This window comes from Alligator sinensis, unplaced genomic scaffold (genome assembly GCF_000455745.1).
Source record: "Alligator sinensis unplaced genomic scaffold, ASM45574v1 scaffold643_1, whole genome shotgun sequence".
Lineage (NCBI taxonomy): Eukaryota > Metazoa > Chordata > Crocodylia > Alligatoridae > Alligator > Alligator sinensis.
Window position 1 is genome coordinate 214707 of NW_005842783.1, and position 13255 is coordinate 227961.

Below are 13255 nucleotides of genomic sequence, written 5' to 3' on the forward strand. Positions count from 1 at the left end.
GCTTCTGACTCCCGTGTCCACATCATTAATGAAGATGTTGAACACAGTATGGGTCCAAGGACAGCCTTGGGGGACCCCACTGGTCACAGGACACCACGATGAATGACTTCCATTGATTACTACCCTCTGGGTCCGACCCCGGAGCCAATTTTCCAGCCAGCGGATCGTGGAGGACCCAAGGCGACAATTGGCCAGTTTCTCCAAGAGGCGATCATGGGACACCAGATCGAAGGCTTTTTTGAAGTCAAGATATATGACATCAATCTCTTCTCCCTTGTCCAGGTGATAGGTCACCTGGTCGTAGAAGGAAATGAGATTGGTCAAGCAAGACCTACCCGCAACAAACCCATGCTGGCTATCCCTTAAGATGTTGGCGTCGGCCAGTCCATTAAGGATGGCCTCTTTAATAAACTTTTCTAAGATCTTCCCCGGGATAGAAGTCAGGCTGATGGGCCTATAGTTAGCCGGATCCACTTTCCTCCCTTTCTTGAAGATAGGCACCACATTGGCCTTCTTCCAGTCTTCGGGCACTACACCAGAGTGCCAAGAGTTTTCAAAGATCCGTGCTAGAGGCTGGGCTATGATGCTCGCCAGCTCCTTGAGTACCCTGGGGTGAAGATTGTCAGGGCCAGCTGACTTGAAGGTATCCAGCTTCTCAAGATGTTCCTTCAGAAAGTCAGCATTAATGGAGGGCAGGGGATCACCCTCACCCGGACTTCCCGGCCTGTAGCGGGCATGGGCGTGTTGTTACAGTGTAATGGGCCATTACTTTTTGAACATTGGGCTATGAACATTTATAACAACTTTGCCGATGTCTATGTAACTGGGTCTGACTGAAAAATACTCCTGTGAAAGACTGAGGTTTCTTAGCATCTTTATTTTATGCATCATAACAAAGGAGGTGCTTTTAAATGTCACAGGAAAAAATAACACACCATTTCCCCTCCCAGAAAAGATTGTTAAGGCAAGGCTGCTAGGGCACTCACTTGGAGACACAGGTGCAAGTCCCTTCCCTGACTCAGAAAAGGGAGGGAATTTAACTATCATCTATCTGATACATGCCAGACAAGTGCTGTAATCACTGCCAGATAGAGCCAGTCCCTCTGGCACAATGAATAGGTTATAAGGTGGACTGGCTCCAACAGAAGAAGTTGAGGGAGACTCTTAGTCAAAGGAGGAACTAGAGAAGCTTAGTCTGCTACATCTCTGTCAGGTGTCCTAACAACTGGGCTATTGATTCTTCTGGGGTGGGTTATTTCTCACCACACAAATTCTGTTCTCACCATGAGGAACATTTCCAGCAATATTTGTCATAAACAAAATGGTCCTGCAAAACATCTAAACTGCAAACTTTGATTGGAAAAAATGCCAAAAATTAACCAGCTCAGTTCCTAACCATCTGTCTCATATACTAAACATCTTTGTAACATCATTATATCAATTAAAGAAAAAAACAGTATAAGCATAGACAAAATATTATAGATGTAATCATCCGGCCATAGTGATTCAATAGAGACCATCAGACTTAAAACTCATTAGCTTCCTCCTAGAACAAAGTATTTATGAGCTGTAGCCCAGTGAATTTTTGATATTCAAAGTGATGGAACCCAATTTTTATCTTTAGGAGCACAAGAATGAGGCCAATGACATATGTTAAAATAATGGTACAATTGTACCCTGAGGAATTTTATGCCCCACCCCAACATTGCACATCTTGCTGTACCAGATATGCATGGTAGGACATGCAATTTTTGGGATGAGGCATAAAGTTTCTTATATCCAAATCAAACCAGTGCCGGGCTACCTCCAGCCTGATCCTGCAGACAGTCTCAGGTCCACTTGCACATAGAGGACAGTCCAGGGCTAGTGCCAATAATCAGATGATTGTGTCAAGCTGTAGCCTTGAACTAACCTGTATCTGCCACCTCCCCAACAGAACACTGGGGCAGGCACAGGTGACCAGAATCCTCTGCCTGGGCCTATGCACATACCCACTCCCTGCTGCTGGAGTTACCAGCCTCCTATCCCTTCCTCCCTTCCCATATAAAGCCCTGATCCAGTAGGGGAAGTGTCTCGGCAACAAAGCTCAACCTTGTGCTTAGGCTGCTGCATCCTTGACTTCTGCTGCTACTGACGGATTTCTTGGATTTCTGACCCGGTTAACTTCCAGACCTCAATCTTTGCCTGACCCTCTGGCTGTTATATATAGAATAACTTTATGGCTAGTTTGCCATTTTATAGTGCCATAATTTGGCCAAATGTGGCATGTTGTAATTTATGGCCCAACTAGCAAGTTAATTTTGCCATAAATATAATGTCTCCCTGATTTTAGTATTCTAAACAAAGACTGCAGGTAAACCAAAACTATCTGAGTCTAAGTTAGGGGGGAAAACATCAGGAGAGCTGTTAGGTACTCTGGATGATGCATTTAGCATAGTCAAACATGGCACTAACAACTTGGGCTGCCACAACTTGAGCTATAGACCCAAGTCTCAGGAATTGTAGAGTGGATGTTAAATTCTATATTTCTGCTTGATCGGGCTGTCTCTTCTACTTTGTAGCCCAGTCACAGCTATATTAGTGAGAGAAGAAGGAAGATCTAATACTCTTGGATATCTGTAGAGTTGAGAGAGGTAGTTAGCTGTGTTAGTCTGAAGTCAGGCAGAAGGCAGAGGAGGGTGAAACCTTAGAGACTGAATAGTTCAGAAAGGAATAAGGAAGGCTATTGCCTGAAAAAGCATATGCCCTTTTAGTTAGTCTCTAAGGCAGGGGTCAGTAACCTACAGCCCACAGTCTGGATCTGGCCTGCAAAGCCATTTGATCCAGCCTGCAGATATGGGGCTTCAGCAGCCAAATCAGCTCAGTTCAGGTCAGACACAGGCAGGCATACAATGGGCAGGGGCTAGGACACAGCTGCTGCCACCTCTGCTTTTCCCTGTTGTAGCACAGAGAGAGTGGCTGCTGCAGCTGGCACTTTTCCCTGCAGCAGTGGGGGGCTTCCACAACAGTCACTTTCCCCTGCCAACATGGTGATAGGTGCCATCCATGGACATTCTCCCCATATTACCAGGGGGTGGGGGAAGTAGCGGTACCAGGCACTTTCCCTGTACAGCAGCTAGGAAAAACAGTGATGGCAGCTGGACCCACCTCTGACCCAAACTGGGTCAGTCCGGCTCACAGCCTGAAAAGCTTGCTGACCCCTGCTCTAAGGTGCTGTCCTGTCCTGCCTTCTGCTTGGTGTGTTGCGGTGTAGAAGGTAAATCAAGCTGGACTCCAGAAGATCATGATTTCAGATATTCACCTCTGATTTCTCCTTCTGTTTCTGTGCGCTGAAGTAACAGGACTTGGGTACCTAGCTCTTAGGTGCTTGTGAAAATCTCACTCAGTAGCTTCTATTTTTAGGGACCTCAACAGAGATGCTTTCTGGAAGTGAATGTGAGAAATGACCCGGCTATGAAGTGAAACACTTGAATGCGTGGTGTACTGAAAATAACCAGGAAGCGGGAAAAGATGCAAAATGTTTGTTTTTGTCTTTAACAGCTACCGGTGAATATTCTATGAATGTATACGATAGAAAGGAATGTGGATTTTTAATCTTCTCAGAAAAATGCTGTCTGAAAAGAGGATGTTGTTTTGATCCTTCATACCCAGGCGTTAAACGGTGTTTCCGTCCTAACATCAAAAATGGTAAAAAAAAATTCTCTGGAATGTTTTAAAATGTCTCTGTACAGGATTACACAGAAATCAACTGCTGCAGAGTGTTTCACCCCTAGCCTGCTGTATGCTTTGCAGGAGAGTAGCAAAGTCCTTTTGGACTGAACCTGATAGATCCTTCCTTTATTTATATATCTTTCTCTCTGGCACACAGGGTCCACAACCACAGCTAACCCTTGGTTGGATTTTGTGCACTATCACAAAATAAGAATTAAAATAACATATGTGTATGTCTCAAAATATCCAATACTGTATAAAGAGAATAGGGTATCCTCACAGAGAGCATGATAAACACACACTCCAAAAGATTGCTTAGGGCTTTGGTAAAAGATGTACCAAAGCCTTACCAACAAGTAAGCGTAGTAGAGACAAGGTTACAAACTGATTTTTTTCTCTTTTTTTATGAAAGCTTTTATTGGGAGAAAAAGTTGACACCCTTTTCACCCAGGCATGATGCTGGTTGAAAACTTGAGGTGGAAAGGGAAGCGATACAATTTGTTGTAAAATACAAAAAAAGTTTTATTTTTTCAGTTAGTTTTAGTAAAATGTTTGTCCTCATTAACCTGAAGAAGAGAATGATTATTGCATGGCTACTGCATTTCTGTTGTCTGCAGACACAAACGATAGGTTACCCAGAGAGGTGGTGGAATCTCCATCCTTGGAGGTTTTTAAGACCTGGCTAGACATAGCTTTGACTGAGAGGATCTAGTTGTGACTGGTCTTGCTTTGAGCAGGGGGTTGGACTAGATGGCCTCCTGAGGTCCCTTACAACCCTAGTTTTCTATGATTTCCAGCAATACAGGAAGATAGAGCTAATGCGTGAGCATGCAGCACATACCATGGCTTTGTTATTGACCCCTTAGATTGATGTTCATGGGTGGATCCAGGATTTTGAAAATGGGGGTGCATGTGGTAGGTGCATTATCACATATAAAAAACCCACATATTTTTCTCCAAGTAAAAAGAACCTAAAAGCTTTATTTATATGCTAGGGGTCTAGACTGTATTATTCAGTTTAAAATTGACGCTAAAATAAATCTAACTTTATTGGAATGAGTTAAAAATGGCCTGCAAGGCTGTTAAATAAGAACAGACAGCAGAATTTCAGAAGAAAGGCTAGCTTGAGTAGTGGAACATCAAAACCATTAAGTAGGAGAGAGGGTCATTAACACCTATGGAATAAAGAGTTGCAAAGAAATCAGGTAGATTTTAATGAGCTCTAAAGTCAGTTGACTCCCAAAGCATGGCCTGACTAGAAACACTGCTGCCACTGCCAAGCAGTTGCTTTTAAACTTTGGGTGGAGCAGGAATCAAAGAGGGAGTGCAACTGTGCCAGTGTACCACCCTGGATCCTCCCTGATGACGTTCTTGTTTCCTGGCACGAGTGATCAGTCTCACGTGAAGGGGATGACAGATGTGTTCACATTCCAGTGTGTAAGGGCCTCCCAGCCCTTCTGGAACTTCTACTGTCAGGGCCACTGCCCTGATCTTAGTCACCTCTTTATAATTGAGATGAGGAAAGATGTTTTCTAAATACATGCCCACATAGACCAGTGAGATGCTAGAATCATATAAAATATATAGAAGGGGATAATTGCAGTGAATAATTGCAAGACACACCTCCTCAGTTTGTCCCACTTCTACCCCTTTATATTGCAGAGCTATGCTTCATTTTCCTGTGGATCCAATGCATAGATTTGACGCTTAAATATTGATTTCCCCTTTCTTTCACCCTTAGATTGTTAAAGAAGCATGCCCCGGAGATGGCTGTCAATAGAACCAGAGAAAAAGGAAGATTTTTAAATCTCATGGCGTGTTGCTCTAATACTCTGTCTTCCAGCTCATCCCTGTTTTAGGTGTATTACTTTTTAATAACATAGTTAATCGCTGAGAAAAAAAGAGGTGGGAAGAGGGATTTTTTCAGGGGCAATATTTTTTTAAATCCTTTTCCCTGGGCTATTTGTATTGACATGCTTATCATTTTCAATTCATAAAAATAAAATACGTAACTGTTGCATATGAGTGACCATTTTTAATATTCTTAACAATTCCTGTTCCTTTAAAAAAACTATGGCCTTAACACTCAAATTCTTGTGAGGTACACAATGATCAGTGTTGGCCTCAGAGCACTCACTGTGGTGCTGACAGCTTGTGCCAGGAAGTTAGACTAGAATTTCTACCCTTAATGTACACTGAATTCATGCCAGAGGAGCAGCCACACACATAGTGGAGCTGGGCTATACTCTGCTTCTTCCATTGGGGTTGCCTCAAGTTGAGCACCCAAAATTTCCATTTACAGCAGCCCTTAGGGGTATCTCCATGAGTCTTTCTAACTTCGCCTTGTCAGGAGTTCCCAGCTACTTGTCTCCCTGGGACATTCTGGCAAATTGCTGTCCCCAGGGCACACGACTGCCAAACTCAGCCCTTAGAGCACTGGTTCTTAAGCTTTCTAGACTCAAGGCACCCCTTATTAGACTTAAGGCAGCCCTCCTCGGAAAATGCCTGCTCTTAGTTTTTACTCGGTTTTTGACTATGGAAATATAATCAAGCCATTTTTCTGTTGAAAAAAAATAGGAAAAAAATAAACAGGTCAGAATTTTTGTATTCTATGGATTCCAATTTGAAATCTCTAGATTTATCTTGTGAATCATGTTGACACACCTAGCACTTAGTGCTAAAACTGCATTGTACCCCACGGCACTAGTGAAAGGATCTCAAGGCACCCAGTACCCCGATTGAGAATCACTGCCCTAGAGAATGCAGGTGCCTTCTGTTTATTCTCATTAAGTGCCTACTAGTTACAGAAGTAGAGAGCTTTCTAATGGGCTGGTCCCAGACCTGAACCTAAAGGGAGCAACCCAAAGCACTATAATGTGGAAGACAGTTTTCACCACCTGATGTGGACTGAAAAGTTTATCCAGTAAAAGTAAGTGCTAGGCTGTATTTCCTTTAAAACCCAAAAAGGTTATGCCATGTTATTCTTACTGAGTATGCAGCTGTACTGGTATAGAGGTGTGTTATGCCACTATGGTTTATTACAGTTCAAGAAGTGGAATACATTGTAATGGCTTAAGTATTTTTACACTGATATAAAAGGAATCGTGCATCACAGAAAGTTGTACTGATTGAGTTATTCCAGTGTGGTTGAATTGATAAACCTTTCTAGCATGAGCAAGGCCTTACCGACCCTCTGAGACTGCTGACAAAAGGAGGCAAGATAGTGCCAGTAGTGGTGCAGTGTGTGCTTTCAGTGCCTGTCCTGTAGGAATTGGCAGCCTGCAGTTTCCTAGGCTAACTCATGGCACTTCACAGAAAGCTGTCCTAGCCTGGATTCAGCCCAGCGCCATAAAGATGAAAAGCCCCATAGACTGAATAGCTGTTTCATCTTTCCCATGTAGAATTGCTTGCTTTATCTGTTTGATTGACTTTTCCTATCCTGTGTGATGCTGCAGGTTAAAGAGAGTAAAGCAAACCAATGTAATGAGTCTTTTCTATATAGAAGAGTATCAGTCAGCAATGCTGAGGGCTGGAAAGATCCACGTTGGGTCCAAGGCAGACTGGTATTCTGACTTGGTCATTGCTGCCACTTCCTCTCCCTGTCCCCTCATGGCTATGGCATGGCCACAGCTCCCTGCCACCTGGCCCCAGTGCAACTCCCTGCTTCCCTGCCCCAGTGCAGGTGAAGCCCAATACCACAGAAATAACCCCCGCCTTTCCCCCCCAAACTCACTGCCAGTGTTTCTCAGGCCAGATCCAGTGCACAAGAGCATAGCAGAAAGAAAACAGACTTGGAAGCCACTATCTTCTTAACTGTCTCTGGTACCCTTAGTAGATTCGTATGCTTGTTACATGGAGTAGCTAATGTTCTTCTTAGGAGGTTTACTATACCTAAAATGTACACAGGCAGACAAGGTTCCTTGGGTGAATTTGATATCTTTTATGTACACACGCATTTGGACTGTTTCAAAAAACACCATGTAGTGCTCCAGACATACTATAGACAGGATACAGGTGGCTAATAAAATGGTTGTAGTCACACAGAGCCTCTATAGGCCTAGAAACTAATAATCTCCTAGAGGCATAGGAGCAGGGGCTCCTATGTGGGGGTGGATGCAGTGGTGCGGTTACACCCCCTTCACCACCCATTTGCTGCTGAGAACCCCAGTTTTGGCCACCCAGACAGATACTCCACTGCCACTGCATCCCCACATTTTCACAGTCCTTGATCCATTACTGCATAGGAATTAAACAGAGGAAGAAACTGAACCTGTTAACATCCCCACCAGAAGAAGAATCAGATAAGTCTAATGACTCATACTTACAAGATGAGTGCTCCAATGGTGCAATTGGTTAGTGTGTGGCACTTATACAGCAGTACTTGAGTGAGCCATGCCAAGGTTGTAAGTTCAAGCCTTGCCTAGAGCAGATTTTTTGTTTTTCCCTTCTATTCTCCCAGTAAGCAGACGTGGACGGCGCCACAAGGCATACATCAGTGAGGTCAACCAGCGGCTTCAGAGCTGGTGTTACCAGGCGGGCCTTGGGTTCTTGGACCATGACCCATATTTCTGCACAGAGGACATGCTTGGATGGGATGGGCTTCATCTCTTCCCCAAAAGGTAAGCAGGTTGTTTCTTCCAGGCTGGCTGATCTCGTACAGCGAGCTTTAAACTAGGTTCGCTGGGGGACGGGGATGCAGAGGAACAAGAGGACACTTCACAGTCAAGCCAGGTGACACACGCAGGTAATACCTAGGTAAGTGACAGGGGCCTGGGCAGGCTTAGGAACAAGGGGGCAGCACGTGCACCCATAGCAGGCCTCAAATGCCTCTACACAAATGCTTGAAGCATGGGGAATAAGCAGGAGGAACTTGCCCTCCTTATAGCTAGCAAAAACCCAGACCTAGTGGGGCTCACAGAAACCTGATGGGATCCTACCCACAACTGGGCAGTGGGATTCAAGGGCTACAGACTGTACAGGTGAGACAGAGCAGGGAAAAAAGGTGGGGGGTGTAGCACTGTGCGTCAAAGAGCAATACATATCTTCGATGATTAGGATGGGGTCAGAGGAGGGACAAAGTGAGATGCTCTGGGTAAGAATGCAAGGGGGTCAGGGGGAAAGGGACTTGATAGTGGGCGTCTACTACAGACCACCTCACCAAGGGGACAAGCTGGACCTGCAATTCTCAGGTCAGCTCACAGAGGCTGTAAAGCCAAGGGACGTGGTTGTCATGGGTGATCTAAACTACCCAGACATCTGCTGGGAGGAGCAGTCAGCCAGGTCCGACCGCTCACATAGGTTCCTAGCTGGGATACAGGACCTCCACCTAACCCAGGAGGTGCATAGTCCCGCCAGAGGAAATGCCTTGCTGGACTTGGTCCTTGCCACAGGTGACGACCTAATGTGGGGACCGCGGGTACTTGACCACCCGGGTGACAGTGATCATCGCCTGCTGGAATTTACTATCCAGCACAAGGCAATGAAAGCTAGCAGTAAGGCAAAAATCCTTGACTTCAGGAGGGCTGACTTCAATGAGCTAAGATTAGTAGCATTCTCTCAAAAAAACTAGGTGACTGCGGCATCAATGCCTACACAGTCAGATGGGTGGCAAATTGGCTAGACAGTCACACCCAGAGAGTGGTGGTGGACAGGTCGTTTTCAACCTGCAGGGATGTGGGCAGTGGGGCTCGGTCCTCGGGCCTGTACTATTCAACATCTTTATCAGCGATCTGGATGTGGGTGTGGAAAGCATGCTGTCCAAATTCACTGACAACACCAAGATGTGGGGCGAGGTAGGCACACTGGAGGCACAGCGGAGGGACAGAATCCAGCTAGATCTAGACAGGTTACAGGGGTGGGCAGATGAGAATAGGTTGGAATTCAATGCAGACAAGTGCAAGGTGCTGCATCTAGGGCAAAGGAACCTGCAACACACCTATAAGCTGGGGAACACCCCTCTCAACAACACAGTTGCCGAAAGGGAACTTGGAGTCATTGTTGACTCCAGGATGGACATGAGCTGCCAATGCGAGGAAGTGGTTAGTAAAGCTAACTGCACCTTGTCGTGCATCAACAGACATGCATCAAGCATCAAGCAGGTCCAGAGAGGTGATCCTTCTCCTCTATGCAGCATTGTTCAGGCCGCAGTTGGAGTACTGTGTCCAGTTCTGGGCTGGAGTACTGCATACAGTTGGAGTACTGCGTCCAGTACTGCGCCCACTTCAAGAGAGATGTATCTAGCACTGAGAAGGTCTAGAGGAGGGCCTCTCACATGGTCAAGAGGCAGCAGGTCAGGCCCTACAAAGAAAGGCTAAAGGGCCTGAACCTATTCAGCCTTCACAAGAGAAAGCTAAGAGGGGATCTGGTGGCTGTTTACAAACTCACCAGAGGAGGCCAGCGGAAACTGGGTGAGATTCTGTTCCCCCGGGCACCACCCAGGGTTACTAGGAATAACAGACACAAATTGTTAGAAAGAAGGTTCAAGCTGGACATCAGGAGGCATTACTTCATGGTTAGGGCTGCCAGGCTCTAGAATGGACTCCCAAGGGATGTGGTGCTCTCTCCTACCTTGGGGATCTTCAAGGGGAGGCTGGATAGATACTTGGGCTAGGGTGTTAGGACCCCCATGATGATCTGTTTAGGTTCCTTCTGACCGTAAGCACTATGATACTATGATGGCGCTCCCTGCATTCTGCTCCCAGCAGCCCCAAGCAGCCCCTTGCAGGCTGGAACGCTGCCAGCCTACTAGGGGAAACCCAGATCACTGCACAATTCTGTGAATCTGGGACAAATGCTGTCCCGAAGTCATGCAGCCCAGGACTTGCTGTTCCCATTCCAGGCCAGTTCAGCTCAACTAGGGATGGGTCCCAGACAGGGAAAAATATCAGCAGAGCTGTCAGGCATGCTACTGATACAGTTACAACAGTCAGTGTTTTGAATGACATGCCAACCGTGGAACTAATAGCCAGGGCTACTGCAACTTGTAATAATGACCCAAGTTTTGGGCATGTTGAGTTAGCATTAAATTCCATATTTCTACTTCTCTCTTCTCCTTTGCAGACTATGCACAATTGTGTTATGTGAGATATAAAGGAACAATTAAATGCTTGTAGGGTTGTAGAAGGTGAATTTTGCTGGGATTCAGAAAAAGGTCATGATTTAAATCTTCACTTAAGTCTTTCTTTTTCCATGGATTCAAGTAACAGGACCTAGCTCTTTGCCACTTGTGAAAATCCCACCCTGTCATTTATATTTTTGAGAGATTGTGACTCCTGGAAGTAAGCGGCATGGCTATGAAGTTCAACATTTGAATGAGTGGTGTATTAAAAATAACCATGAACAGGAAAAGCTGCAAATTGTTGGTTTTTAACAACTACAAGTGAATGTGCTAAAGTGTACACCTAAGAAAGAACTGTGGTTATCTAGGCATCTCATAGATATAGGGCGCATCTACACATTACTACGGTGCCATGCTTTAGTACTTCCAAAAGGCCCACAGTATGGGCGGTTGCTGCACTGTGCATGCAGCACACAGTTAAATTTTGCAGGTATGTCACTGTAGTGGCATACTATACCCAGGTAGTGCACTGCTATGGCAACAGAGCTGGCGATCATGTGTAGACACACGTGATTGCTACATCAGTGTAGCACACTGTACAGTGACGTAGTGCGTTGCTACGTCACTGTAGGGCGATATCTAGATGTGCTCATAGCGCAAAGGAAGAGGGTGTTGATGTGATGCTAAATACCCAGGTATTTATTGGTGTTTCTATCCTTGCATTAAAAAAGGTAAAAAGCTTATTTGGGATGTTTCTAATTTTCAAAGTACATGATTACACAGGAATCATGCTGTTGGGAAGTGTTTATCCCTAGTCTGTATTATGCTGTGCATAATAACAACAACCCCCTTTTAAACTGAATTTGCTGTTGTCTTCTTTTATTTGCTTATCTTTCTCTCTCTCACAGAAGCACCTGCTCCACCGCTGAAGCTAATCCTTGGTTTTGTTTTGAGCACTAGGACAGACTCATGGTTAGTGACCTTTATGGGCCTTTCCCAAAATTTCAAAACTGTATAATGTGATCACGACACCCCAATGCAGGGCAAGATAAACTAATATTGACCAAAAGATTCCAGAGGATGCACCCAAGCCTTACTCTTCTTATTTCAGAAATCAGAAAGCTGACTTATTTTTCCATGAAAAGTTTTCTGACCATTTTTAATGCTAGCTGAAAACTTGAGGTAGGGAGGAAAGTTCTCTATTTGTGTTGGCTTTTTAGCTCTATGTAATCATCTCAGATTCTCTGCATTCTCAGTCCTTCTTGGTTCAGTTCTTGTTTGGTTTCCTTGTTCAGATGTCTCTACTTCTGTGTCGTGTTCAGTCTCCTTTGTCATTTCTTGTTGCTTTGATGTTACTTCTGTTTCCTTTGGTAAATCTCGTGATGCTGCTTCTTTTCTCCCCTTTATGAGCTACAAGTGTTGTCTGCTTCTTCTTAAAACCTGTCCTTCCAGTGTGACTACTTTCTTGGATCAGGGAGCTACTTGATGGGAAACTAATGCTTTTTGTTTCCACATTTGCCCATCTGAAATAAGCACCATATCCTTGTTGTGCAGTTGAGGTAACTCCCTGGAACCCCTGTCATAGTACCATTTTGTTTGAGTTTGTCAATTTTTTAAGATGTTTTCACATCTTATTTTCATTCTGATGAGCATCATCCAAAAGATTTGGCAGCCTGGTTTTGAGCTTCCTGTTAAACAGCATTTCTGCTGGGGACAATCCATGTTTCATGGGTGTTACCCTGTAATTTAGAGTGACAGGTAAACATCAGTGTGTGAATCTGTAGCTTTTTTCAACAATTTTTTCACTCTTTGCACTCCATTTTCTACCATACCATTGAATTCTGGGTATTTAGGACTTGAAATGTTCTGACAGAATCCATATTTATTTACAAACTCTTTAAACTCAAGACAGTTTAATTGAGATCTGTTGTCTGTTCTCACAATTTGTCAAATCCCATGTCTAGCAAAAATTGATTTGATGTGAGTTATGACATGGTTTGCTGTTGTGTTTTTAAGCAATGCAATTTCAGAATTCTAATATAATAAAAGCCATAGCACTTCTGGCTGTGTGTCTGTCTGTCCGTAACGTGCTGTGTCAACTGCGCATGCACAACCGGGAGCCTTACTTATGATAGACAGATAGCCAGAGTTGGAGGTGGTGGGGGCCAGGATGTGCTCCACCACACAGGCAGAGCTGGCAGCTGGTTTTGCCTTTGTTGCTGTGAGTGTGCGGAGAATTAATGCAGGGGAGCAGAGAAATATCCCTCCACTCTCTGGGCTGTCCCTGAGACTCCAGCCTCTATGGCAAATGGCTGGGGTTTGGAAGAATTCTCTTCAGCTCCTGGGGTTGCCTGGGGCTGGGTGGACCCTGGGCTGGGGTGGGAGAAGCCCCCAAGGAGGGGGCTCCCCAGTGCTCCCAAGCAGGGCTACAGGAGCAGGCACCTGGCCAGACAGACTCCTTTTCCCTCACTCCTGCAGCAGTGGCTG

General features: G+C 45.0%; 1 protein-coding gene across 1 annotated transcript in view; it reads left to right on the plus strand.

Annotated features, from left to right (window-relative positions):
* LOC102381846 (trefoil factor 3-like) overlaps window positions 1-5541 on the plus strand; it is a 12039-nt gene extending 6498 nt beyond the window's left edge. The window contains 2 exon segments of the mRNA XM_025217065.1: window positions 3541-3687; window positions 5453-5541. Coding sequence (XP_025072850.1) covers window positions 3541-3687; window positions 5453-5460 — 155 coding nt within the window. The 3' untranslated portion in view covers window positions 5461-5541.
* The last annotated feature ends 7714 nt before the right edge of the window (window positions 5542-13255 follow it).